The sequence below is a fragment of the Dromiciops gliroides genome, chromosome 1 (assembly GCF_019393635.1).
Source record: "Dromiciops gliroides isolate mDroGli1 chromosome 1, mDroGli1.pri, whole genome shotgun sequence".
NCBI lineage: Eukaryota > Metazoa > Chordata > Mammalia > Microbiotheria > Microbiotheriidae > Dromiciops > Dromiciops gliroides.
Window position 1 is genome coordinate 289,780,768 of NC_057861.1, and position 25,564 is coordinate 289,806,331.

At 36.5% G+C, this 25,564-nt stretch overlaps 1 protein-coding gene across 3 annotated transcripts in view; it reads left to right on the forward strand.

The window, feature by feature from the left end:
• The window catches only part of ZFHX4 (zinc finger homeobox 4), a 232,014-nt gene that overhangs the window by 175,399 nt on the left and 31,051 nt on the right, over positions 1–25,564 (forward strand). For all 3 annotated transcript variants that reach the window (XM_043985338.1, XM_043985328.1, XM_043985346.1), the window contains exon 5: positions 23,361–23,429. In XM_043985338.1, the coding sequence (XP_043841273.1) occupies positions 23,361–23,429 (69 nt within the window). The remainder of the gene's footprint in view (positions 1–23,360; positions 23,430–25,564) is intronic.

A 25,564-nucleotide genomic window follows, 5' to 3' on the forward strand; every position in this document is an offset into this window, starting at 1 on the left:
CCCGTGTGATTGCAAATTAAGAATATCCATAATTTCTTGTACAGTTAGATTTCATCTGTTCTCTATTTTTCTTTTTGTTTCCTTAAACTGGCTGATATGGAGTTCTAGTTTTCTACTATATACCCTGGTTAGGTATTCATGAAGTCTTCCATTGTCTTTCCAAAGGTCTCCAATACTTTTCTCAAGTCCTTTCAAGCCATTGTGCTATTTGACAACTGACCTTAGTATTACTTCTACATAATTTCAGTTTTCCTGCTACGGTCTCTACCTTGCATGCAATGCATTTTGCTATGTTCAATTTTTTGAGTAGTGTCTGACTCTTTGTGACCCTATTTAGGGTTTTCTCGGCAAAGATACTGTACTGGTTTCTCATTTCCTTCTCCAGCTAGCAATACATACCCTGCAGCATAAATTGTTATATTCAGGTCCCAAAATGTTTTTATACTCTCTACCATAGACTACTGGAGTATGAGTTCACTCATGATTATTATAATAGAGAGCAACTTTTAAAAATTACTCAATTTTGATATAGTTGGTCTATTAGTTGGATTTGTGCTGTCAAACTCAAAAAATGGCTTTTTCAAGATTCCATTCCAAGAATGTCCATTTGTTCAAGATAATTTTAAATATTGGTATTATTTGGGACATTTATTTCATTAAGGATGTTTCAAAGGCAGTACTTGAATCCAACCTAGGTCTTCTTGGCTTTAAGACGAGCACTCTATGCTCTACATTGCCTTTAAAAGTTAAGATTAAAACTTAATCGGGATAAATGCACAGTCCTAGATTTGTGTTTAAAAATCCAACTTTACTAGTACAAAAATGGACAGTAGAAAGCAGCCACTGGAAAGGAGATCTTCTGAAAAGCATCAGGGAAATTTCATGAACTACAGGCTCAGTATATCACACCATAATGGTCAATAATAACGTCAAAAAGCTAATGCAGTCTTACACTGACTGCATTTAGAGATGCAGAAGAGTCAGAATGGGGAACTGTTGTTCATATTCTGACATCATACTATGCCTTCGTCAGATGGCATACAGTGTTGTGTTTAGTTCTAAGTTACACACTTTAAGAATGATACTAGCAAGCCAAAAAGGAAGGCAGCTAGTATAGTGAAGGGCCTCAAGATCATGTCATAGGAGAATCGATGATGAGAACTGATAATATTTAACCTAGAGAACAGAAGACCAAATAGCTGTTTCTGAGTGTTTGAAGGGCTGTCCTTTCTAAGATAGATTAGGTTTGTTCTCTTTGACTCCAGAGAACAGAAAAAGGACCAATAAATGAAAATTACAGAACAGCTGATTTGCCCTAGACGTAAGGAATTTTTTCCTTTGAATAAGAATTTTTTAAAACTAGATTGGGCTGCACTTTAATAGAGGTCTTCAAAGCAAAAGCAATAGCCCTTGGGTGGGGATGTTGTAGAAGGAATGCTTGGGTTGGGTACAAGTGGGTAACCCATTTGTAGATGGCCTCTAAAGTCACTTCAAGCTGTAAGATTCTGTGATTCTGTGATACTTAATACTAGTTGTAGTTGGTTGATTTTTAAAGATTTATTTTTTTTATTTTTCGGTAAGGCAGTTGGGGTTAAGTGACTTGCCCAGGGTCACACAGCTAGTAAGTGTTAAGTGTCTGAGGCCGGATTTGAACTCAGGTACTCCTGAATCCAGGGCCGGTGTTTTATCCACTGAGCCACCTAGCTGCCCCTAGTTGTTTGATTTTTAAGGAGTAAGCTTGAATACTGAGAAGCTGGATACCAAATCAGCGTGTTTGAGGTAAATTCCATTTTAATGAAGAATACAGAACATTACTCTAATGCATTATTAAGATATAGAGTTTATTTGGATGACATGGACATCCTGTAATGGAATGGGTGTGCTAATGCAGTTTAAATGTAATCAAAGCCTGAAGTGAAGCCGAACTACCAGCGCACCGTTTAGAATCCAACCTCTTTTGTTAGTATAGCCTTTGTCCATGAGCAGTCTGAAGCTGGGGAACTCAAAATCCCCAACTGAATTTAACCCTGGTTGCTTGAAGAAAAACATACTTTGCTGCTCTGTACATATCCTACCTTTATGTAAATTATAGGATGCCTGAAAAGGTGCTTACAATTGAAAAATAAAATCACAAAACATATTGAATAAAGAAGCAAGGACTATTTTGAGATGTTGCAGTAAAATAAAATCCACATAACCAATGAATAAAAAGACTAAAATATAGTATGAAAGGTCAGAGTCATGAATTGATTTACTGTTTTGTTTGACTTTAATTTCATCAAAATTAAATATTAATCGAGTATGAACACAATTAAGAAAATATAAGAAGTAATATTAATTAGCAAAAGGAGGGGAATAGAGTTGTATACAAGAGATATGATCACATAGTATAATGAAAGCTATCAGCTAGTGCATTCATTTGTGAATATGAGCCCTGAACCTATGAAATAGGTTTTGGTTTATGTTTTGTTTTGTTTATCTGTAGATGACTGTGATCCAAATACATATTGAAATTCACATTAGCAAAGTAAAAAGAATTACAACATTAAAGGATTTAATATGTCATGTTTAAAGAGAAATGAAAGTATTTTAGATATTTAAGAAAACTCAATTATCTTCCATAACCTTAAAAACATTAGTACCTCAATAGTTAAAGAAGGCGTCATCCATATTGTTTGGGAATATTCAAAGCAATGACAGTGTTAGAAGAACAATAGAATATGGCTTTCAACTATTTCAGCAATATAAGAATTACAAATTACAGTATAATAACAATACTATAGAAATTTTTTAAAACATGCTTGTAAAAATGTTTATTATTCATATTCCCTATGGAAAGAAAGTTTAAAAACTAAATAAATGAATTTGACTGAAACTTGAGAACATATGAATTAAGAGAGACCCTAATTTCTGTCTGGATACCATAGAAAGTATAGAGTTAAGACTAAAAAAAAAAAAAGCAAAAGGTCATTCATAAAGACTTTCCATATTCTATCAGAGGAAAGCTTCTGAGAGAGGAAAATCTGATTAAACTTTCTCCCCACTCCTCATTTTGCAGAAGGGAAGAAAGGTCTATTGGATTATAATTATAGCGTTATTGAAACATCCAGTTCACCATACAGTAACTCAATAACTCAAAGAAATATCAAGAAAAATAATCTGCTTCCCCATGAGATAGAGCTAAAGTATCTTTCACACTGCAGAACTTAGCTGAAGTCCTATTGTCATGGAGAAACTCCACTTCTCAAATAGGATGGAGCGGTAATAGAAAATGTTTGCTATGAATTAATTGTAAATATGATTGTTGCAAAAACACTTTATGCAACACTTTATTGAAGCAAAAATTGACAGAATCTAGAAAGATCTGATCTTTAGCTGCCTTACCGATCCAAATTACCTGTTTGTTGAAACTCATTAAATGAAACCATCCTGGTTCTTATTTATGTAAATAAAGCCTTTGAGAGAATCTTGGAAGATTCTTTGGGTGGGTGGGTGGGGGTAATTTAAAAGAGCTTTTGTAGTTTCTCATTTTATAATGAGGAATGGGAAGAAAAGGTGCCTTCTTCTTCATTGCTGGCTAGATGACTAGCAAATGACTCTAATGACTAGCAAATTTCATTCTTTAAATTTTATATTTTGTGTTGTCCCAAAAAGTACCTGCATACAATCATTTAGAATCTGATACTTTTATCTATATCCTTTTTTAGTTTCAATACATGGAAAAAATTTTGAATCAAATATTTGTCAATCATATTTTTTCCTTAGGAAAACAAAAGACAGGCCAGAAAGTTAACTACCTTTTGGGGGAATTATAATCAGTTATATTATTTATTATTATTTTTACTTGCAAGTGAATTTTTATATGTATCTGCCTTTTGGTGAATCACAATATTACTTCTTTGGAGAAGTATACTTAATGATTGATCACCAAACAACATAGTCAGAACCCATGTTCTAATCCTGACTTGATTAGTATATATTCTTGGCTTCTTTATCTACCAAAAACCCCCCCATATATTATGGGATGGGACATTTGTCAAAAATGCAATGTAGATCAAATAAAAAGAAAAGAGATAACAAATAGGATTTTAGCTATCCAATTATACTAAAGATATTATCCTGAGTAAGGACCTATATATTTATTTTTCTAATGGTGTAAAGATGTGCCTTTTGGAACTACTTGCTTAGAGACACTTATTGATTTAGTGTATTTCTTATTAACTCATAGGCATTGGTATAAGAATTGAATTAGTCCCACTGAGTAATACTGATTATATCATCTAATTTAGCATCATCAAAAGGAAATCATTCCAAATGCCAGTGCTGTTTCCATAATAGGAATTTTAATGTATGAATACTTATTGCAGATAATTGAACAGCAGGACCCACTGAGAAATTTTCTTCAAAACAAAGGAGAGTAAATTTTAAAAATTAAAACTATGCATTCATTAAACAAATATTTAATCTGAAGTCAAAAAATAATAAATGTTTAAGTAACTATGAGGAAAACACTGCATATTGTTATTATAATTCAATAATACTAATGACAATCGTACATTATTTATATAGCACTTAAAAGTTTGGAAACAAACATCAGCAATATTGAGTGTTCCAAAAGTTTTAGTGCAGTTTTAAGCTATAAAAGTTTATATATGGTGTCCCAAAAGTCTTAGTGCAGTTTCAAGCTATTAAAACTTAACTAGCTTTAAACGATTAAAATTTTAAAACCTATGTAAACTTATTAAATCTTAAATAACTTTAAACTATTAAAGTTTAAAACTGCCCTAATATTTTTGAGATACCCAGCATATTATCTCATTTGAGCCTTAAAATGACCCTATGAGATTTGTTCTACAGGTATCAATATCCCAGTTTTACAAACTAAAAACCTAAGAGACTTGTCCATGGTCATATAGCAGATAAATATTAAAGATGAGGTTTGAACCCAGGTGTTCCTGACACTAAATCCAGAATTCTTTCCACTGCCCAGAAATTAAGGGAAATTTCTTATATTATACTTCAATATAATCTTGGCTGTGTCTAAAGGAAACAATATTGAAAAATAATCAGTTTGAGTCATACCAGTCAGGAAAGCAATAACTGTGTATCTTACCAAGAGTACAGTTGATCCATCTGGGCATGGTGACCCAGGTAATCCCTGATACTCAGGGAAGCTGAAGATGGTGGATTGCTTGCTCTAGCGGGGGAGTTCTGAGCTGTAGTAGAACCAAAACAAATTGGATGTCAGCACGATTTGGCACCAATTTGGTGGACCCCTGTGGGAGGGCGATCAGGCTGCCTAGAGAGGAACAAATGGTACAGATAGGAAAAAGAGGTCAAAATTTCCATGCCAATTGGCAGTGAAATTAGGCCCATGAGTAGACGCTGCACTTCCAGCGTGAGGGAGACTGCCAGATCCAACCTCAAAACAAAAACAAATAAACAAATATAAAAGGGGGAAGATGTCTTTCCTCTTGTTATGATTTCCTTGACAAAATTTACATTTCCCCTAAGTGAAGGCAGATGGTTTCATGAGACCTCTTTTCTTTGTATTAGGGAAAATGTGTCTTGTCTCCCTACCTGTCTGCACATGCTCCTATACTCCGCCCACCAACTATGAAAGATAACTAAAGCTGTCTCTTCAAAATTTTATTGTTAGAAAAAAATTTAAATTAATTTTAAAATGAGAAACTCTGAGTTCATTAGGCCACCAGCATGCAAAGTGATCAATTAAAGAGAATCTACAGAAAGCTTTAAGTCCTACTAAGGACATTCTCTTCAGCTACTCAGTACTTTTTCTGGGTTGCTTTGTTTGGTTGGCTAGAGCAATATGTCAATGAAGTCATGAGACAGGGGTGGATAGTTGACTCCCTGGCCATAGAGGACAGCCTGCTTCTTGCTTGTAAATACCTTCTCTTAGTCAACCAGCATAAGTACAAGATGCAGATCAGCAGCTCAGAACCCTCATCCTTATTAGTATATATGTATGGTAGGGAAGACCAAGCATAGCCAAATTGTCAAGATGGAAAGGGAATAGTACCAAGTATTTCACTAGTCTGTTTTACATTCTGAAGATGGAAGAATAAGATGCTAGGATCATAGAATTAGTTGGAAGGAAACTTAGAAGTCATAGAATCTACCTTCTTCATTTTTGTTGATGATGAAACTGAGGCACAGAGAAGTGAAGGAACTTACTCAAGATGACAGCTATAATTAAGTGGCCAGGCTGGAATTTGAACCCAAGTCAACCGACACAAAATGGTGCCGTCTTTCCACAGCTTTACAATATTCAGCTTTCACTGGTGCTAAATTCAGACTGGCCTGGCCATCTTTTCTATTGCAGAAAGAGCTTTGGGAGGTGGGCATAAGGAGCAAGAGCCAGGCAGTGGTGCTCAAGGGAGTATAACAGTTGTAGTTGAAGGAGCTCCTAGATATTCCCCCTTATATTTCCATGGGTGTTTGTAGCACTGGTCACAAATCCTCTGGAAGCAGTAGCCAGGAGCAGATGTGGGGTCTATACATGATTATGTGCTGTCATCACTGATAAATGTGAGTGGTGATGATAGATGCCCCAGGTCAGTTAAGCTACTCCCTTATCCAGAGAGGTGTGCTCTAGTGGTTATGCTAGGATAACTCAACCTTGATGAAAAAACAAACCTGAGTAGGTCATTAGCATCATCTTCTTATACCAAAAAAATTACCCACTTAGAAAATACTGCAGAGAGAATCTGGGTCCCTCAGCCACCTCAAGTATATAATAAAAATTGAGTGGGTAACAAAAAAAGGAAGGAAGGAAGGAAGGAAGGAAGGAAGGAAGGAAGGAAGGAAGGAAGGGAGGGAGGGAAGGAAAGAGAGAGAGAAGAGAGGGAGAGAGAGAAGAAGGAGAGAGAGGAGAGGGAGAGAGAGGAGAGGGGAGAGAGAGGAGAGGGGGAGAGAGAGGAGAGGGGGAGAGAGAGGAGAGGGGGAGAGAGGAGAAGGAGAGAGAGAGAGAGAGAGAGAGAGAGAGAGAGAGAGAAAATGAGAACAAGAAAGGAAGCAAGCAAAAAAAGAACCCAGTCATTTAATATAATTGCATTAAAACTTTGTCAAGCATAGGATTATTATATATATATATATATATATATATATATTCAATATATCTGCTGAAATTAGAAACAAAAGTAGTTGTGTGATTCAGTTCTGTAATGACTAGTAGAGTCTACCTGTCGTTACAGAAGGCCTTAAAGATGACCTCAACCCTGTGAGTTAAAAACAGATGCAACATATCACATAAAAAACATTTCAATGAAGCTGACTTAAGATTTTAGTACCCAAAGATGTACATGATTGAGACAAACCAATATGACTTCACTGATGGTAAATTGTGCCTCCATAAGAAATCTTTGAAAGAGTTAAGGAAACAGTGGATAAAGAAGCACCAGTGGATAGCCTTTATTTATAATTTCAAAGGGCCTTTTACAAAGACTCCATAAGAGGCTATTAAGAAAACTTGGTAACCATGGGGTGGAAGGTAAGGGTCTGTCATGGATTAAAAACTAGTTATGAGATAGGAAGCAGAGTGTAGAAATAAATGGCCAGTTCTCAGCATGAAAAGAGGTTAATAGTGGATAGAGCAGGGATCAGTGTGTGGACCAGTAGAGTGTTGTATATTTATGAGGAACCTGGAGACCACAAAATGTGCCAACAAATGAAAATCTTTGACTGTCAATGTTAACCAGAGAATGTGAAGAGCCCTACAAGTACTTTGCACCTGGTATTTGGGCAGCATGTTGGTCAGTGAAAATTACTATAGATGGTTTCAAAATTGAACAATATCATATCTTTCTTGAAATAAATACTATATTGAAATCAGGATTCAAATCTAGATTTATCCCTTTTGTTTCAAAGCAGAGACAAAACCAGGAACCAAGAAATGCACCAGAAATGTGTGTACATGTAAGGCAAAATTTCTGTAAGGGAAATAATTAAATAAAATTAAATATTTTAAGAGGATTTATGCAGTCTACAAATTAGTTGAGAAAAATGTTATCATCTGTGGCCCCAGCCTATAGCTAGGGTTTAAAGAGACCACTCCAAGCTACTATTGTATTGTAGTAGCAATAAATGACAATAGGAATAGAAATTGAATACTTATTTGTGGCATGATAATTTGTTGATGCTTTTATTCATTCATACATGCATGCATGTATACATGCAAATATGCAACAATCATTTATTGAATGCTTATTATGTTCAAGTTACCTTGCTAGGCTTTGTGGAAGATTTTTTTAAACGCATACCTGAGTCCCTTCTCTTACGGAATTTTCAATCAAGTTGGAGAGATAAAAGAAGTACAAAAATAACTAATTGACAAAGTAAACTATATTAAAAGAATTCCAAGCAAAATGCTATATTAATTCAGAAGAAGAGTTTGCTTCAGGGGGAAGGCTTCCTAGAAGAAGAAGCATTTGAGCTAGGTGGGATTGATTTGTATAAGTACACCTGGGTAGGAGGACAAGTGAATTTAAGGAATAGAAAATGGTATAAAAAGCAGGGAGAGCATGACACACCCATGGGCTATCTAGTTAAGTTGGTGGTTGTGACATCACTATGTTAGAGTCAAGTTGCAGTATGTCCAACTGCTGATCAGAACAATCTGAATTTGGAATGTTCTACCACAGGTTGGGGACAAAAATCCATGGGAACATTTGGGCTGGATTCTCTAAATTTGCCATCTCACGTTTCTTCAGTTCTGCTTTGCTCATAGAGCACAGCGCCTTCTCTTGATGAGGGCATGCCAGGCTGGGTGGTCCTTTGCCAGGGTCTTCCAGGTCACACAATCAATTCCAAAGTTCTTTAGAGAGACGTGAAAGTGTCCTCGTGTCGCTTCTTCTACCCATGTGACTGCTTGCCTTGTGTGAGTTCTCCAGAAACTTTTCTTTTAGGCAGGCATGACCTAGAGATCAGTTGGCAATAGAGAGACATTAAAGATTTCTAAGCAGTGGGATAATGCCATCCTTTCTGCATTTGGAAGACTGCTCTGCCAGGAATGTGTAAAATGGATCAGTTAGAATCAAGGAGAGCAGTTTAGAAGATGTTTTCATTTGTCTGGGTAACAAGAAATGAAGGTCTTAGCTAGGGTTTGAAAGGAATGGATTCAAGGAAGATTTCAGGATGAAAATTGACAGCATTCAACAACAAAATGTATGGTTGTTCAGAGTGGGGGTGAGGGGGATGGATGGTGGCAAAGGTGAGGAGAGAAGATAACCTTAACTGGAAGGGTTATGTGAGAACATGGGTCTGATCCATGAGAAATGAAGCATTTTGTTAGTACAGAATCCAAATCCCTTCTTGAATCTTAAAACCATTAGGCCTAATAGTAGAAGCAAAACAGTACAACTTGCTCTATGTTTATGCATATGAGTAACATATGTGAAGACTTCTTGGAAAAGAGTGATTTCTAGAATCATATCAGACAGAAAGATTTTGTTCCCAAAACCTTTAGAGTACAGTCAGGTACTGTTGGGTGAATTAGGATCCCTTGATGCTGTTTCTGAATAACCAGTTCCATAATGATCAATTTTCCCCAAGTGCTGTGTTTTGCAGAGACTTTTCTCTAAGATGAATGGTGGAACTAGCAAAAGAAGGAAGACTCTGTGTTTTTTGTTTGTTTTGTTTTGTTTTTCTAGAAGGGAGATTTTTAAAAGAAAAGGCAACCTTTGGGAGAGAAATGATAAGTTCAGTAATTTGATAACCAGAAAATTTAGGTTGAGCTGTCCAACAGGCAATTGGAAATATAGTTCTGAAGTTTAAGATAAAGGCCAGATCTAAAGGATATGGACTGGGAAGTTATACCCATAGGGGCAGCAAGGTGGCACAGTGGATAGGGCACCTGCCCTAGAGTCAGGAGGACCTCAGTTCAAATCTGAACTGAGTGGCTGTGCAAGCCAACTTACCTTCAATTGAGAGAGAGAGAGAGAGAGAGAGAGAGAGAGAGAGAGAGAAAGGAAAGAAGAGAGAGGAGATAGATCTTCCAGAGCACAACCACACAATCTTGGTTGAATACTTATAGAGCTAGATAGTCTTGGGAGATGAAACTCCTACCCTACATGGAATAGATTCTTCACTACAAAGTAAATTATCAAAACCCACCAAGAGATAAAGGCAAGGTATCTGATTTAGAAGCTGCCCAGGGGGGCGGCTAGGTGGCGCAGTGGATAAAGCACCGGCCCTGGATTCAGGAGTACCTGAGTTCAAATCCGGCCTTAGACGCTTGACACTTACTAGCTGCGTGACCCTGGGCAAGTCACTTAACCCACACTGCCCCGCAAAAAAAAAAGAAAAGCTGCACAGATTCCCAACTCTCCACAGAGACTGTTTATGCTTAATCTCAGTTAACTATTTTGTATTTCACACAATTGAAGATCAAAAGTTAATTATAGGGGCAGCTAGGTGGCGCAGTGGATAGAGCACCGGCCCTGGAGTTAGGAATCCCTGGGTTCAAATCCGGCCTCAGACACTTAACACTTACTAGCTGTGTGACCCTGGGCAAGTCACTTGACCCCAATTGCCTCACTAAAAAAAAAAAAAGTTAATTATAATTCAGTCTTATATTACTACTTGAAAAACAATTCAAGAGAACATCCAGATGTGACTTACTCTCAAATCTTATACAAGTGACCTAGGATATAGACTATTTGTCCCTTGAAAGGTAATAGGGACATCTAGCAGCACCTTGTATTTTTATAAATAGTACTATTTAGAATAATATAGTCAGCTAGATGGCACAGGTGATAGAACACTGGGCTTGGAATCAGGAAGACTCATCTTCCTGAGGTCAAATCTGGCCTCAGACACTTACTAGCTGTGTGACCCTGCATAAGTTCCCTTAACCCTGTTTACCTTAGGTTCTCATCTGTAAAATGAACTGGAGAAGGAAATGTCAACCCATTCCAGTATACTCGCCAAGAAAACCCCCAAAATGGGATCATGAAGAGTCAGAAACAACTAAAAATGACTGAAAAACAAAATTTAGAATAGTAGTGGGAAAAGGCTGGAAAATATACAGTTTAAGTTTCAAACATAGTCTCATCAGAATATTAAATGAGTTGTGAGTTTTTAATTTGTTGTACCAAACTATTAAGAAAAAATTGTTAGGTAAAAGAGATACTATAAGGGGCAGCTAGGTGATGCAGTGGATAAAGCACCAGCCCTGAATTCAGGAGGACCTGAGTTCAAATCCAGCCTCAGACATTTGACACTTACTAGCTGTGTGACCCTGGGCAAGTCACTTAACCCTCATTGCCCTAAAAACAAAAAAAAAAAGAGAGAGAGAGAGAGAGATACTATTGATATACTAAAAGATATTGAATCAATTATTTTCCTCTAATATTTATTGAACACTTACTATATGTGGTACAGCTCCGTGGTAGCTGCTGTGGAAAGATGAAATATAACTCCATGATTTTATGAACTGGTTACTAACAATATCCCCTAGTCTTTTAAACCTAAATTTCCTCATCTGTAAAATGGGTATAGTAATACTTGGTCTACCTATGACCCAGAGCTGTTATGAAGAGAGTGTTTTGTAAAACATAAAGAACTATGTACATGTGTACTGTTAGCAGTGTTAATAGTGCACTCTACATGTCAGAGGAGGAAGAGCTCAGTGTGGACTGAAACAGCTTGGGAAAGGTTATATGAAAGATATAGGATTTGGATTGGGTCTTAGAGGCTCTGAATAGGCAGGGGGGGCGTCTTTTCAGGTGTAGGAAAAAATCAAAAGGGCAGCTCAGGATGGTTTGGAGGAGCACTCTCTTTTAATAAGATGCTTAACAGCAGTGGATAGCAGATGTTGGCTTCATAGCCAAGCAAAAGAATATTCCAAAAACTCCTAAAACTGCAGAGGGCTAATCGTGACCAACTATTGCTTCTGATGAATCCTCCAATATACTATATCACCATCATCAGTGCTGATGCCTTGACTGTGATAGAGATAATGATCTTACCCAGTAGTCTCAGTATATAAAGCAGTTATTGTCATGAAGAAGTTCACAATATGGAAGGGTTCTATATTGGTTTTTCAATGAAATTTATACACATTAAAAACCCAGCAATATTACCTATAAAGAATAAGGACAATAGTGTATTCTGAAGTCCATTAAGGGATTCCACAGTCATAAGAGGTCTTTCAGCATAATTAAAGTGTTCAAAACTGAGTGATAAAAAAATTTTCCATAAGCAAATTGTAATGTACCCCTGGAGCATAATGTTACTCTGCTTGATTTTTAAAATGCTTACAAAAAGGTACTAAATTCATAGAACCTCAGGCCTGGAAAAGGATATTAAAAAGATGTTCTATTTACTTCTTCACCTTTAATACGTAAAAACAGATAATTTTTAAAGAAGTTTGAAGGAAAAAAGATTCTCTTTGGGGGTTTCATTATATAGCTAATAAAAGATAATCACTTATATTCTGTAATTAGGGGACAGGAGGTAGAGGAAAAGGAGGTAAAGGAAAAATAAAGAAGAGAAAGAGGAAGCACAGCTTACTCCCTGCTTTTATTAGCATGGACACAGCTAAGCAAAATTTTGAAATCAGAAAATTTATCTTTGGAACTGCCTCCCTCCTCTGTACTTCTCCTCTATCTTCCGATATTTTTATTTCTGTTTGTCCTCAGTATCCTTAAGATAACTGCATAGTAAAAACAAAATTAGGTGTTTATTTCAGTAATAAAATTTTGAATGTAACTTATTTTTCATATAATTATTTGAATGAATGAATGAATGAATGAATGAATAGCTAGAAGACCAGGCTCCCATCTATGTCCTTCCAGAGAGTAATGGACTTTAAAATAGATGAGATCAGAATAAAACAGTCATTTTTGGACTTGGCCAATGAAGGCATTTGTTTTTCTAGAGTATGTATGTTTGTTGTGAGGGTTGAATTTTTTTTAATATTCTTTAATTGGGAGAGGCAGTTGGAGGAAGAGATGATAAATTATATTTTACATGAGAAAAAAAAGTCAGGCCCTTACTGTAGTACCCCTACTTTAGGAAGGAGTAAGAAAGAATAAGGTTTCCTCTCCCTTTATCCCAAGTATATTCACTGAACCAAAATTCCCCTTCTCCCATCCTCATTCATCTTCAGCCCCCCAATTAGAATTCTAATTCTCTGGATATGGCTTATTTCAACTTCTAGGCAGGAGGAAAGCAGTCTGGAATTTACCTTAAAAACCCCAAAACATTTGCATTTTTAAAGGATGTTTATTAACATAAAGTAATCTTTAATTTGTCAAATTTTAGCCACTGCAAAAAATTGGGTGAACACCTTCTGGAAGTGTAGGGGAAGATATTTTGGGCCTGGGATGTCATTAAGTTGGACCTAGCCAGGAGAATCCCCCTAGGGGACAGCTTCCTAAAGTGGTCTTATTTTTCACAGCTTCTTTCCTTCCTCCCCTTATGAACCCACAGATACTCTTAGAAATGTGGAAATTCTGACACTTCGGGGGAGGGGGTACAGGGAAGAGAACTGATTACCGTAGGAATTAAAGGGTAAGTGTGACAAGGTGTCAGTCTGGGAAAGAAGGAGAGGGAGTTATGAAGGCTGGCAAAATGTTGCCAATTTTTAAAAAGTTTAGAAATTTCTGTAAGTTTTATAATATTGAATTTATTTCACTTTTGCCATCTTAACCAACCTATTGAGTTGGGACAGAGAACCAGATTAATAATAGAATATTGGCCAAATAAGTAAAGGAATAAGCAAAAAGAAGCTCAGACTAGCAGAAAAGACGCTCTTGTGATCTTAGAAATGAGGTACAAATGGAGAGTGATTTCTGAGGTGCTGGTCAGTGTGTTACACTTTTTCCAATGAGGCACAGACACAATTCAGCCACATCTTTTCCTCCTCCCATAAACACTAGAAACCATCTGCTAGTTTTTAAAAACTTGGTACCCATGCACTCTTTATATTATGTTTTTAGCTGATAGACTAGAATCACTAAAATTCCTTTAACAAAAGCACAAAATAGATCAAAATATAAGATAAAACTAAGATAATTTCAGTGTTTTGCGTATCACTAACTAGAAAGGTTCAAGTGTTAAGATACCATAGATGAAGAAGAGAATAACCTACCAGATGATAAATTAATTTTGTGGAAGTTTGATTTGTGATTCTCTTATCAAGAAATAACTTGTACAAATGTGCAATATCAGAACCAGTTATTTAGGAGAAATAAGTTATAAGCAATAAATTCAGTACCCGTATATATGTAGCTTAGACTAATCAGTGTATATGATTACTTAAAGGCTACTTTCTTCAAATATTTAGATCAATTGCTACAATTTTAAAGGAAGAATAAGACAGGAAACCGAATTACATGCTTTTCTGAAAGCATTAGTCTGAGTCAGTGTTCCATAGTTGATGGAGTTATAGTCTAGTTTGCAATGTACTGTCAACATGACTGTGAATCATTCATTAAGATGATATGCAATGTGTTCTTGGAAGTTCAATTACTATTTTTTGTCTTTGTCTTTTTTATATTACTTGAGGCTTAAAATGATGTTATTCTATGATAACATAAACATGGAACTTGAAAATTTCTTGTAAACCTAGGAGGAACAAACCCTTAAGTAATTTCCCCCAATCATGATGTAATATTAGTTTAACTGATATCTTATAGCAACTAGATGGCACAGTGGATAAAGTGTTGGGCCTAAAGTTAGGAAGACTCATCTTCCTGAGTTCAAATCTGGTCTCAGATGCTTACTAGCTATATGACCCTGGACAAGTCTCGTAACCCTGTTTGTCTCACTTTCTTCATCTGTAAAATGAACTGGAGAAGGAAACGGCAAACTATTCTAGTATCTTTGCCAAGGAAACTCTAAATGGGATCACGAAGGGTTGGATACAATTTCACAACAACAAAAAGCATTTTGCATGTTATTAAGCTTTTTTATGTTATCTCAGTTAAATTTTACAACAACTCTGTGAGGTCAATAGGGTACATGTGGTTATTTCTACTTCTCAGATGAGGAGCCTGAGACTCAGAGAGTTTTTCCTGATATTAGAAGTAAGTCTGGGGGGCAACTAGGTGACTCTAGCTGGATAGAGCACCGGCCCTGGAGTCAGGAATACCTGAGTTCAGATCCAGCCTCAGACACTTAACACTTACTAGCTGTGTGACCCTGGGCAAGTCACTTAACCCCAATTGCCTCACTAAAAAAAAAAAAAAAAAAGAAGTAAGTCTGGGACTTGAGCTGTGTCTTCTGGTTCTGAATTCCACATCATGTTCTTGTTGTTGTTCAGTCATTTTCAGTTGTGTCTGACTCTCCGTGACCCCATTTGGGGTTTTCTTGGCAAAGATGCTGGGGTGGTTTGCCATTTCCTTCTTCAGCTCATTTTACAGATGAGAAAACTGAGACAGACAGTGTTAAAGGATTTGTCCAGGGTCACACAGATAATAAGTATCTGAAGCTAGATTTGAACTCAGGAAGATGAGGCTTACGGACTCCTAGCTGGATACTCTATCCACTTTGCCACCTAGCTGCCCATCCTTTCTCTTACTTATCTACATTCTTCCTTACTCCCCTTTCTCATCACCTTCAGCACTGAGAAAGGGTCCAATTGGTGTGGTTTTATTAATAGACATAATACCAAAGATGTTCTACCTTTTGCTTTGCTACTAGGCCTTAAGGACCACTGGGCCTTTCTATATGACCTGCCGCTGAAACCTCCCATATTAAGTGATATCTCCCCAATTAGAATATGAACTCCTTGAGAGTGGACACTGACTTACTTTTTCATTTCAGCCCCTAGAACTTAGCACAATGCTCTACACATAGTAAGCACTTGATAAATGCTTTTTGTATATGCTCATGTATCTATTCTTTTATTTACCACTGTTGAACCCTAAAATGTAATTGAATCCCTAGCATGCCTTATACTGTACTCTAAAACAGGAATTTCCCACCTCTTTAAATTCATGAAATGTGCAAAAGAGCGTCAAAATTAAATGGATTCTCAGTATAGTTTTATGTATACTGAGAAGAAATCAAGAGGAGGGAAGAAAAAAATTTACATGATAAATTTATTATATATTTAAAGGAATTGCAAGTTGTATACAATAGATTTTCAGTTCCATGTACACTTATTTTTATTATTCTACTATATTATGAAAATCCTTGTTTATTTAATAAACTAAAAATAAAATTTTAAATATTTGGCATACACCAATATAGATCTTTTGATATTATTTGGCTATCAATTCTGCCAGGGGCTACTATGGTTGACCTGACTTCTTTCTTGCTATATAGCTATGCTATTTCCTTTTCTGGTCAAACATCATCATGTGCCCAAGGAAAGTCTCAAGAGTCCCCTCAAATAATGTTAAAAATAAATCTATTGGGGCAGCTAGGTGGCGCAGTGGATAAAGCACCGGCCCTGGATTCAGGAGTACCTGAGTTCAAATCCGGCCTCAGACACTTGATACTAGCTGTGTGACCCTGGGCAAGTCACTTAACCCCCATTGCCCTGCAAAAAAACAAACAAACAAACAAAAAAATCTATTGAGAACGTAGAAATTTCTACCTAAGTCTAGGCAAGAGGACAAATTCTCTTAAAACTTTGCATTTAGTATTTCTTCATTGCTAGATGCATGAGAATTGTGATCCACGTAAGGAGAAACAGTCAGTGTTAGCTCAGGGAATTGAACCACCAGTGCCTAGGAATGTGTTCAAATCCATCTGGGACCTTTTGAGTTAATCTGTCTCATTTTGTTTTGTAAAATGGTAGGAAATGTGACAAGAGTTCTATGACATATAAAGTGACTTTTTTGTACTGGATGTACTGTGGGGAGGGACTAGAGAGATTATAAAAATGTAGGGGGAAAGGAAGCTTGGTATAGTGAACAATAAGTCTTTCACTGGAGTCGAAGATGTGGGTTCAAATCCATCCTCGGACGCATACCAGCTATGCAATCTTGAAAAAAAAAAAAAAACTTTTTCCTGAGGCAACGGCATAAGACTATAAATTACAGATACATTTTCACCCCAGGAATTCTCCTATGTTGATGAAATCTCAAGTCCTAATCTCTCCCCCCAAAACCAACTTTATAAAATGCTTTCACCATAAATACAGGGTTTTATTTTTTATTTTTTGCAATAAAGATTAATGTCAGTGAAATCATGCAAAATTTACTCATATAAAATAATTGTAATTTTAGAAAATCTTTGTGTGGACTCTAGATCTATGAATCTGTAGCCAGGAAATACTAAAAACAGGATTTTAAAATCCCAAAGTCTCATGAGGTTATTTATAATTTCCTGTGCTACATTCAGTATCTCTTTGCTCTTTTGTTCATATGACTATGTAATCAGATTAACAGGTCTTTGTGAGGAAAAATAAAGATTTAGATATTTTTTTAAAAGTAGGTGAATGATATAAACATAAGATAAACATAACATGTTAATATGAGGCCACTGCTTTAGGTCATAATATAATGACTGAATGAATTGGGAAAACAAGGTGGCAGAGCAAATAGTGTGCTGACCTGGAGCTAGGAAGACCTGAGTTCAAATCTAGACTCAGATACTTATTACTGTGTGATCCTGGGAAAGTGACCTAATCTCTGTCTGCCTCAGTTTCCTCATCTATAAAATGGGAATAATAATAGAACCTACCTCCCATACTTGTTGATAGGTTCAAATGAGATAATATTTTTTTAAAACTTAGCTCAGTGCCTTGGACACAGTAAGTCCTATACAAGAGTTAGTTGTTATTTATATGAAACGTATTTTTTTTTTTGCCCTCATTTGAAGTACTAGTAGGATTTTAGTCATTCATTAACAATGTTTACATGTAAATAAACAGATATAAATAGAAATATTTTGTATTTTAAGTAGAAACATTTAAAAGTATGTTTTTAGGGAAGCTAGGTGGTGCAGTGGATAGAGCACTGGCCCTGGACTCAAGAGTACCTGAGTTCAAATCTGGCCTCAGACATTTAACACTTACTAGCTGTGTGACCCTGGGCAAGTCATTTAACCCCAATTGCCTCACTAAAAAAAAAAAAAGTATGCGTTTAAATAATTGATAACACTATATTACTGAGAAGCAGTTACCCTTGCTTGCCCTCTTACCACTAATTGTGGACAAAGTAGCTTTTAATAACAACTACACTCTCAGCCAAAAGACTAATGCTGTTTGAATTGAAAAGTAACACTGGATCACACTTGAATTTGCTGATTAAGAATTTGCTGTATGGGGGTGGAGGGGGTGATGGTTTTTCAGGGTAAGGTAGGCTTCATGAGTAATAATGAACTAGATTTTGCCAAATCTCAGAGTGGAAAGAGACTTTAGACATTATCTAGTCCAATGTATATACATATGCATGTGGGAAAAAGAGCTCCTTCTACAACAAACCCTGCAAGGAGATCTCAACCAGTTTGGGGGATGGGGTGGGGAGGGAAAACCACTATCTACCAAGGCAACCCATTATAATTTTAATGGTACTCTAATTCAGATGAATGGGCAGCTAAGGGGCACAGTGAATAGAGTGCCAGACCTGGAGTCAGGATGACTTGAGTTCAAATTTGACCTCAGACATTTACTAACTAACTATGTGACTGGGCAAGTCACTTAACCTTGCCTCCTCGAGTTTTCCCATCTGTAAAATGAGCTGGAGAAGGAAATGGCAAATCACTCCAGGATCTTTTCCAGTAAAACCCAAATGGGATCATAGAGATTGAAATGACCAAAGAGCAACAAAAATAATATGATCTCAAGGCCCTTTACCATCCTGGTGGCTCTCCTCTGGTCATTCTCCAGCTTATCAATGGCCTTCCTAAAATGTGATGCCCACAAGTGAACACAATGCTTCAGAAATGGTCTGATAAGGCATAATGAAATGAACCTCAGATCACTTCTTCCCTACTCCTAAATATTGTTCCTCTCTTAATGCATCTTAAATTGCATCTTTTAATCTTTTTTACCTTTATATCACACTCTCAACTCATGAACTCACAGTGCTCTAAAACCCTTAGATTATATTCCCCAGTTGAATGCTATATATCCATGCCTCCTCCACTTTATATTTGTGACTCTGAGTTTCTGAACCCATGTAAGACTTTACTTATATCCCTATTAAATGTCTTGTTAGACTTGTCCAAATAATGCAATCAACCAAGCCCTTTTTGAATTGTGACCTGACACCTTAAGTATTACTCCTAATTTTGTGTCATCTGAAAATTTGATAAGTATTGTATCTATGTGTGCATAGAACATTTAATTAGTGTGCACATTTTTTAAGGTGAACATTTCTTGAATACTCAATCATAAAGGACTTTTTTCATCAAATTAAAGAAAGTAAAACTTAATGAAACTTATTTTTAATTAACTTCTAAACGTAACTTTTAAAGGGTAAAATTTGGCAGAGGGTTGCTTTTAATCAGAAACAGGCCTTTATTTTAAAATAACAATGTTTTCAGCCTTATCATATGGGCTAAAAAAAAATTAAAATGCATCTTTCCAATTACACCCTTCTCCCCTTGCTCTGAACTTTACCATGAAAGACCAATAAAAGAACTAGTGACAACCTTTAAAATTTTTAAATTTGCCTTCCCTGACCATATCAACCAGAGTGCCATGGCCCCATGGGGTAAAAATAAACAGTATTGAAGTAGAAAAAAAGTCTCTTTGCTTTTTCCCTGACCTGGGTGCAGCTATCTAGAGTCCTTTGGCCTTAAAGAAAGGAGGTCCAGTGGATGGGAAAAAGGAAGACAGATCTGAGTCCAACAGAAGCTAAAACCAAGCAAAAACACTCATATCTAGGTGGTTCAGGGGGTAGAGCATAGGAGCCTGAACAAATCATAGTAGCACCTACTGTATAATGTTGTTGGGAGGATCAAATGAGTTGGTATGTGTTAAATGCTTTGCAAGCCTTAAAGCACTATATAAATGCTAGCTATTAGGACTGTAGCTACGGGGAAATGAGGGGGAAGCAGAGGAAAGTGGTAAGAGTAGTAGCAACATGGATTGCAGAAACCCAGTATCCCCAGAAACTGGGAAAGTAACTCCCACCCCTGGCAACCTGCACTGCCAGGCAACATCCCCTTCCTTTGGGGCAGATTAAAGCGTTACAAGGGCACATCCACCACACCCTTGTCTCAGGGCTAAGATTAAAACAGCACAGCACAAGTCCACCCCTGGGGCACTCCACTAGAGACCAAGCTGAGCTTGAAAAATCAATGACTGCTTTTGGGGTCCTGCCATTCAAGTGGTACCAAATCCACACAATGATACTATTTTCCAATCTACATATCTTATCTATAAGAGTAATGTGATAGATATTGACATTGTAAAATACTTTGCTAAATCCTATAGAAAGTACAGCTACAATATTCTATTGATCTATCTGTCTAGTACCTATCAATCAGTCAACTAATAAGCATTCATTAAGTACCTACTATGTACCAGGCACTGTGCTATGCCCTGGGTATATATAAAAAAAGGCAGAAGGCAGGCTCTGCCCTCAAGGAGTTTAAAATTTAATGGGGGAGACAATGTGCTATACACATACACACATACACACACACATACATACACACATACATATGTGTATATATATATATAACAAGCTATATACTGGATAATACTGGAAATAATAGAGAAAAGGCACTAGAATTGGTCAAATAAGGCAAGGAAGTATATTATGAATTATTCTTTATAAAGCCTTGCAAGTTACTTGTGATCAGTTACTTCCTTTTTTAGGTGTGCATGTAGATAGATAGATAGATAGATATAGATATAGATAGATACATAGATGGTAGAGAGAAAAAGAGGAGGGGGGGAAGGAAGAGAGATTTCTAGCATTTTTTTCCTAGGAATCAAAGCTACTCTTACTAGTCTCTATAGTAAAGAAGCTCCTTTTTCTTCTCTTTTTTGAAAATTGGGCCAACTTTCTTCAGTCCTGCAGCATATCTCTGTTTTCTTTTAGAACCCACTAAATGAATCTTAGCAATCATGCCCATCAGTTTTTAGTACCCTAGAATGAAATCCAACTCTGCCTGGTGATTTGAATTGATCCAGATCACCTGGGTGCTATGGTGTTGTTGTTCAGGTGTGTTCAATTCTTTATGACCCCATTTGGGGTTTTCTGGGCAAAGATACTAGAGCAGTTTTTCATTTCCTCCTCCTGATCATTTTACAGATAAGGAAACTGAGGCAAACAGAGTCAAGTGACCTGCCCAGGGTCACACATCTAGTGAGTGTGTGAGGTTAGATTTGAACTCAAGAAGATCAGTTTTCCTGACTCCAGGCCTGGTACTCTACCCACTGTGTCATTTAGCTGTCCTGCTATGGTGTACTATGTCCCTACTTATCTTCCCAGTCACATAGTATACTAGAAAGAGCACTGATTTTAGAGTCATAGAACATGGGTTAAAATCTTGCTCTGATTCTTACTATTTGCATGACTGTGGACAAGTCACTTAACTTTAATTTTCTCATCTCTGAAATAAAAGGGTTGAACTAGACAAAACTAGTTCAACTAGACTTCTAAATATATATTACTGATTCTCTGACCTTGAGTTCTAACTACTTATTAACCATTTTTGTTCTTTCCTTAGAATTTAATAGCTCCTCCTCTGTGATATAATCTAGCAATTATTCCAGGGATTATATTATAAAGTAATAAATTAATATTTCTTTATTCAATTATTAGTTTGAAATTATTATGCACAAGGAGCTAGGAATAAAGAAATATTTGTGGAGAGAATTTTTTATAATTTAACCCTTTCACTGCTCTTTCTTAAAACTCTATTTGTGGTGGGGTTTTTTTTGTTTGTTTTTTTAGTGAGGCAATTGGGGTTAAGTGACTCGCCCAGGGTCACACAGCTAGTAAGTGTTAAGTGTCTGAGGCTGGATTTGAACCCAGGTCCTCCTTACTCTAGGGCCAGTGCTCTATCCACTGCGCCACCTAGCTGCCCCTGTGGTATGTTTTTGTGTGTATGTGTATTGTGTGTGTGTATTACAACTAAAGACCAAAAGCTAATGTTCACAGCAGGAAGAACAATTAGTAAATTAAATAAATGTGCCTTTCTGTACCCCCTGTTTTGAAGGTTACTTGTTTAATTAAAGCCTTCAGCCTTGATCAGAATCATTACCACATGAAACCATTTGATGATACTGACTTGACTCTGAAATGTAATATTCATGTAATACAAACAGCTTTTATGTACTAATGACCTAAACTCAACGCACAACTTAATTAAATAAACAATTAGTTTTGGGAATAAAAATATAAACAGAAACATAATTCATGAATATCATCATCATCCTTCCATGCTGTGTTAATTAACTAGCATTTGGTCTTTAATTGTGACGTATATACCTTTCAACTCACTATTTCATAGTTGCCTTAATCTTCAGATGAAAAAGTAATTTATTCAAACATATCTTCTTGGTACTTAGTGAAACTGTGAGACATATAGCTTGATGTGAATTTAGAAGAGCTTTAAGTGGTGATTAGGTTAAATGGTCACTTTTTCCTATGAAGAGGGGCAAAGTCTGTGGACACTTGCAGTCTGACAGTGTTATCCTAATACTCGGCCTCTATATTGCATGCCTATCTCGGCTTGATACTCATTCCAATCAGTAATCTCATTTTTGTATGATTTGGGTTTGGCTAGCTCCTCATTTACTAGGTCAGAGTCTGGCTTCATGCTTGGACTAGTTTGTTACTTCATTCACCCTTGACCTTGATCTTTCACCCCTCTTAAGAAGGTTTCCATCTCAAGTTCCTGGTTCTCAGCTCTGATCTCTTACATAAACTATCAGGAGTTGAGTCCCTATTGGGCTCTTGGCAAAATAGAACAAAGGATAAATTATGACAATTTCATTGTAACCCACATCCTTCTAACCTGTAATCAGTTACATTACCAGTGCCTTCCAAAACCACACATGAGATCTATAAGCTGTTGTGGCCTTTCTAAGGACTTTGATAGCTGCAATGCTAAAATTTTTTAAACCCAACCTAAAGATCAGAGTGAGCCTCATCTGGGGCTTTATTTATCTCAAACTATATATTTATTTCTTCCACTGAAGGTTATGTAGTACACAGAGTGTGATATGATCACTCGATTGGCTCTCTTTTAAAAACAGTAAGCATCCCAGTGGCAGGAATTCTCTGGTTTTAAGAGTCTACCCAATGATGGTTAGTACAGAGTAGGTGCTTAATAAATGTTGATTTATGGCACTTCTTGCATAGAAGTCTTTTCTGTGCTTGAATACTCAAAAATGGTAATTTTGGTTAAGGCTTGGCTTTTGAGGAAATGTGGAAATGAAGCCAATGATTGATTAGTGCTGTGATGTCCTTCCTCTCCAGAAACTGCATCTTTGGGAGCCCGAGTCTGTGAGGATGATCTAACAGAGCAGCATTTGAGATCAACTGCAGGTAATGCTTTGTCTTTTGCCAGTTCATGTTTTTTACAAACCCTTTGGGAGGGGCAGAGTTTGTTGCTGTGTTGTTTTTCCAGAATACCTTCAAGTTGTTTTAAATGAGACTTATTTTGTAGGTAATACTTGTATTACCTGACACTGGTCAAATCACTTGTATGAATATATGAAAATTAAAATTAAATATATAATATATAACTGTAGGTAACATCTGAAATAAGAAATGCTATTTTCTGCCTTAGCGGTGCACTTAACTATAATGTAAATGACAATATGCTATCAGTTCAGTATTGATATTACTTCATTATCTATCTTACCTTTTAGCAAGATGTAGTTTCCTTCCTTATCTCTTTTAATTAGATCTTTTTTGCCTTTGCTTTGTCTGAGATAAGGATTGCTACCCCTGCTTTTTTCACTTCAGCTGAAGCATAGTATATTCCGTTCCAACCTTTTACCTTTACTCTGTGTGTATCTCTCTGCTTCAAATGTGTTTCATGTAAACAACATATTGTAGAATTCTGGTTTTTAGCCAGATCCTTTATCTAATTTGTATTAAACACATAAAGAAAAGGATCATAGGTTCGGAGCCTTAGAACAGTAAGGGATCTTTAAATCCATTGAGCCCAGCTCACTAATAGAGACCACGTGACTTGCCCAAAATCAGAGAATTAGTAAATATTTGAGGCAGATTTTGAACCCAGATCTTCCTTGTGTCTTATCTGTTATACTATGTTGCCTAAGCAGTTTGATTGAATTTTTTTACTAAATTAATTAGCTACTTAGGTATCATGTTGATAACACCAAAGCTTTTTATACTTAAGCTTTCTCTGTCTTAGAGGATGTCTAAATTTATTTTGATGGATTATTAGCATTATCTTCTTCTTGAAATTATTTTGTATTTACTTGCGTGCATGCTGTATCCTCTCAGTAAAATGTAAACTCCTTGTAGGCAAAATCCATTTTGTTTCTGGCCTTGTATCCCCAAAGCCTTGCACATAGGAGGTACTTGATAAATGTTTATTGAGTTGAATTGGATTTACCTTAGAAATAATAGCCAGCTGAGCAATATTGCAGATGATTGTATGATTGTCTGTAAATTCTTTGTGATTTTTGCCATAGCATGGCCGGATAAGTCCCCTAAAAACATATCCATCCTTGGCAATGATCTGCCCATTTATTTCTGCTATGTTGACATAGCTTTGTTTTTCAGGTTTATAAAATGAGGATGAGGAGGATATGGTATGGACAATGATGAGAAAAAGGAATTTGTAACTATAAAAGTACATTTGAAATGCAGCATGCTATAGTGATAACAGCAGTGGATTTGCAGTCAGAGGACCTGGGTCTTAGTTCTTCCTGATTGTACCATTTACTTAGCTATATGACTTTTTGGACAAAATACCTATTTTATTTTCATCTGTTAAAGTAAAAAGATAGGAAAAAATGATCTCCCCAATCCTTTCCAGCTCTTGAAATGATTCCAATATTTTTACAGGTAAAACCACATCCTGAAAATAAAGTCAAGGACTGGCCTTCCTAAAGAGATTTTGTATGTGAAGTTAATCTTTGCTTTGGCCTAAACATTTACATTAGGGTGTGTGGTATTCATAGTGCTATTTTCCCCTTTGTGTCTGTCGATATGGAACTAGAAAGGGTGTTATATATTAGCAGCCCTATCCCGAAGTTTCTTAGGGAAACCTGATTGTCAGTGACTCATTAACAGCGACCCAGGAGGCTTTTGTGGAGAAAACAATATGGAAGAAGCAGTTTGAACAAGAGGGAACAAAAGTTAGAATTGCATTATCGTATTCTCTGCCAAAATGTTTCCTTGCCCTTGGGTAGACATCTTATACCTTCTCAGTCTTAGTTGTGTCTACTGCAAAATTGTTTCTCATCTTCCTTCAAAGACCCCCATATGAGGACATTGTAAATAATCCCCTCTCCTAACCAAAGAGTTACTTCAGTGTAAGGTAAAATTAAATGGAAGTAGGTCCTGGATTTACATATTAATAGTGCCTTACAGTCCTGTCTTGCTTTTAAGTTTAAGAAGGAAGTAGGTGGCAGAGTAGGAAGAAAACTGCACTTGGCACAATGAACTAGACTAAAAAGCTGGATTATCTGACATTCCATCAA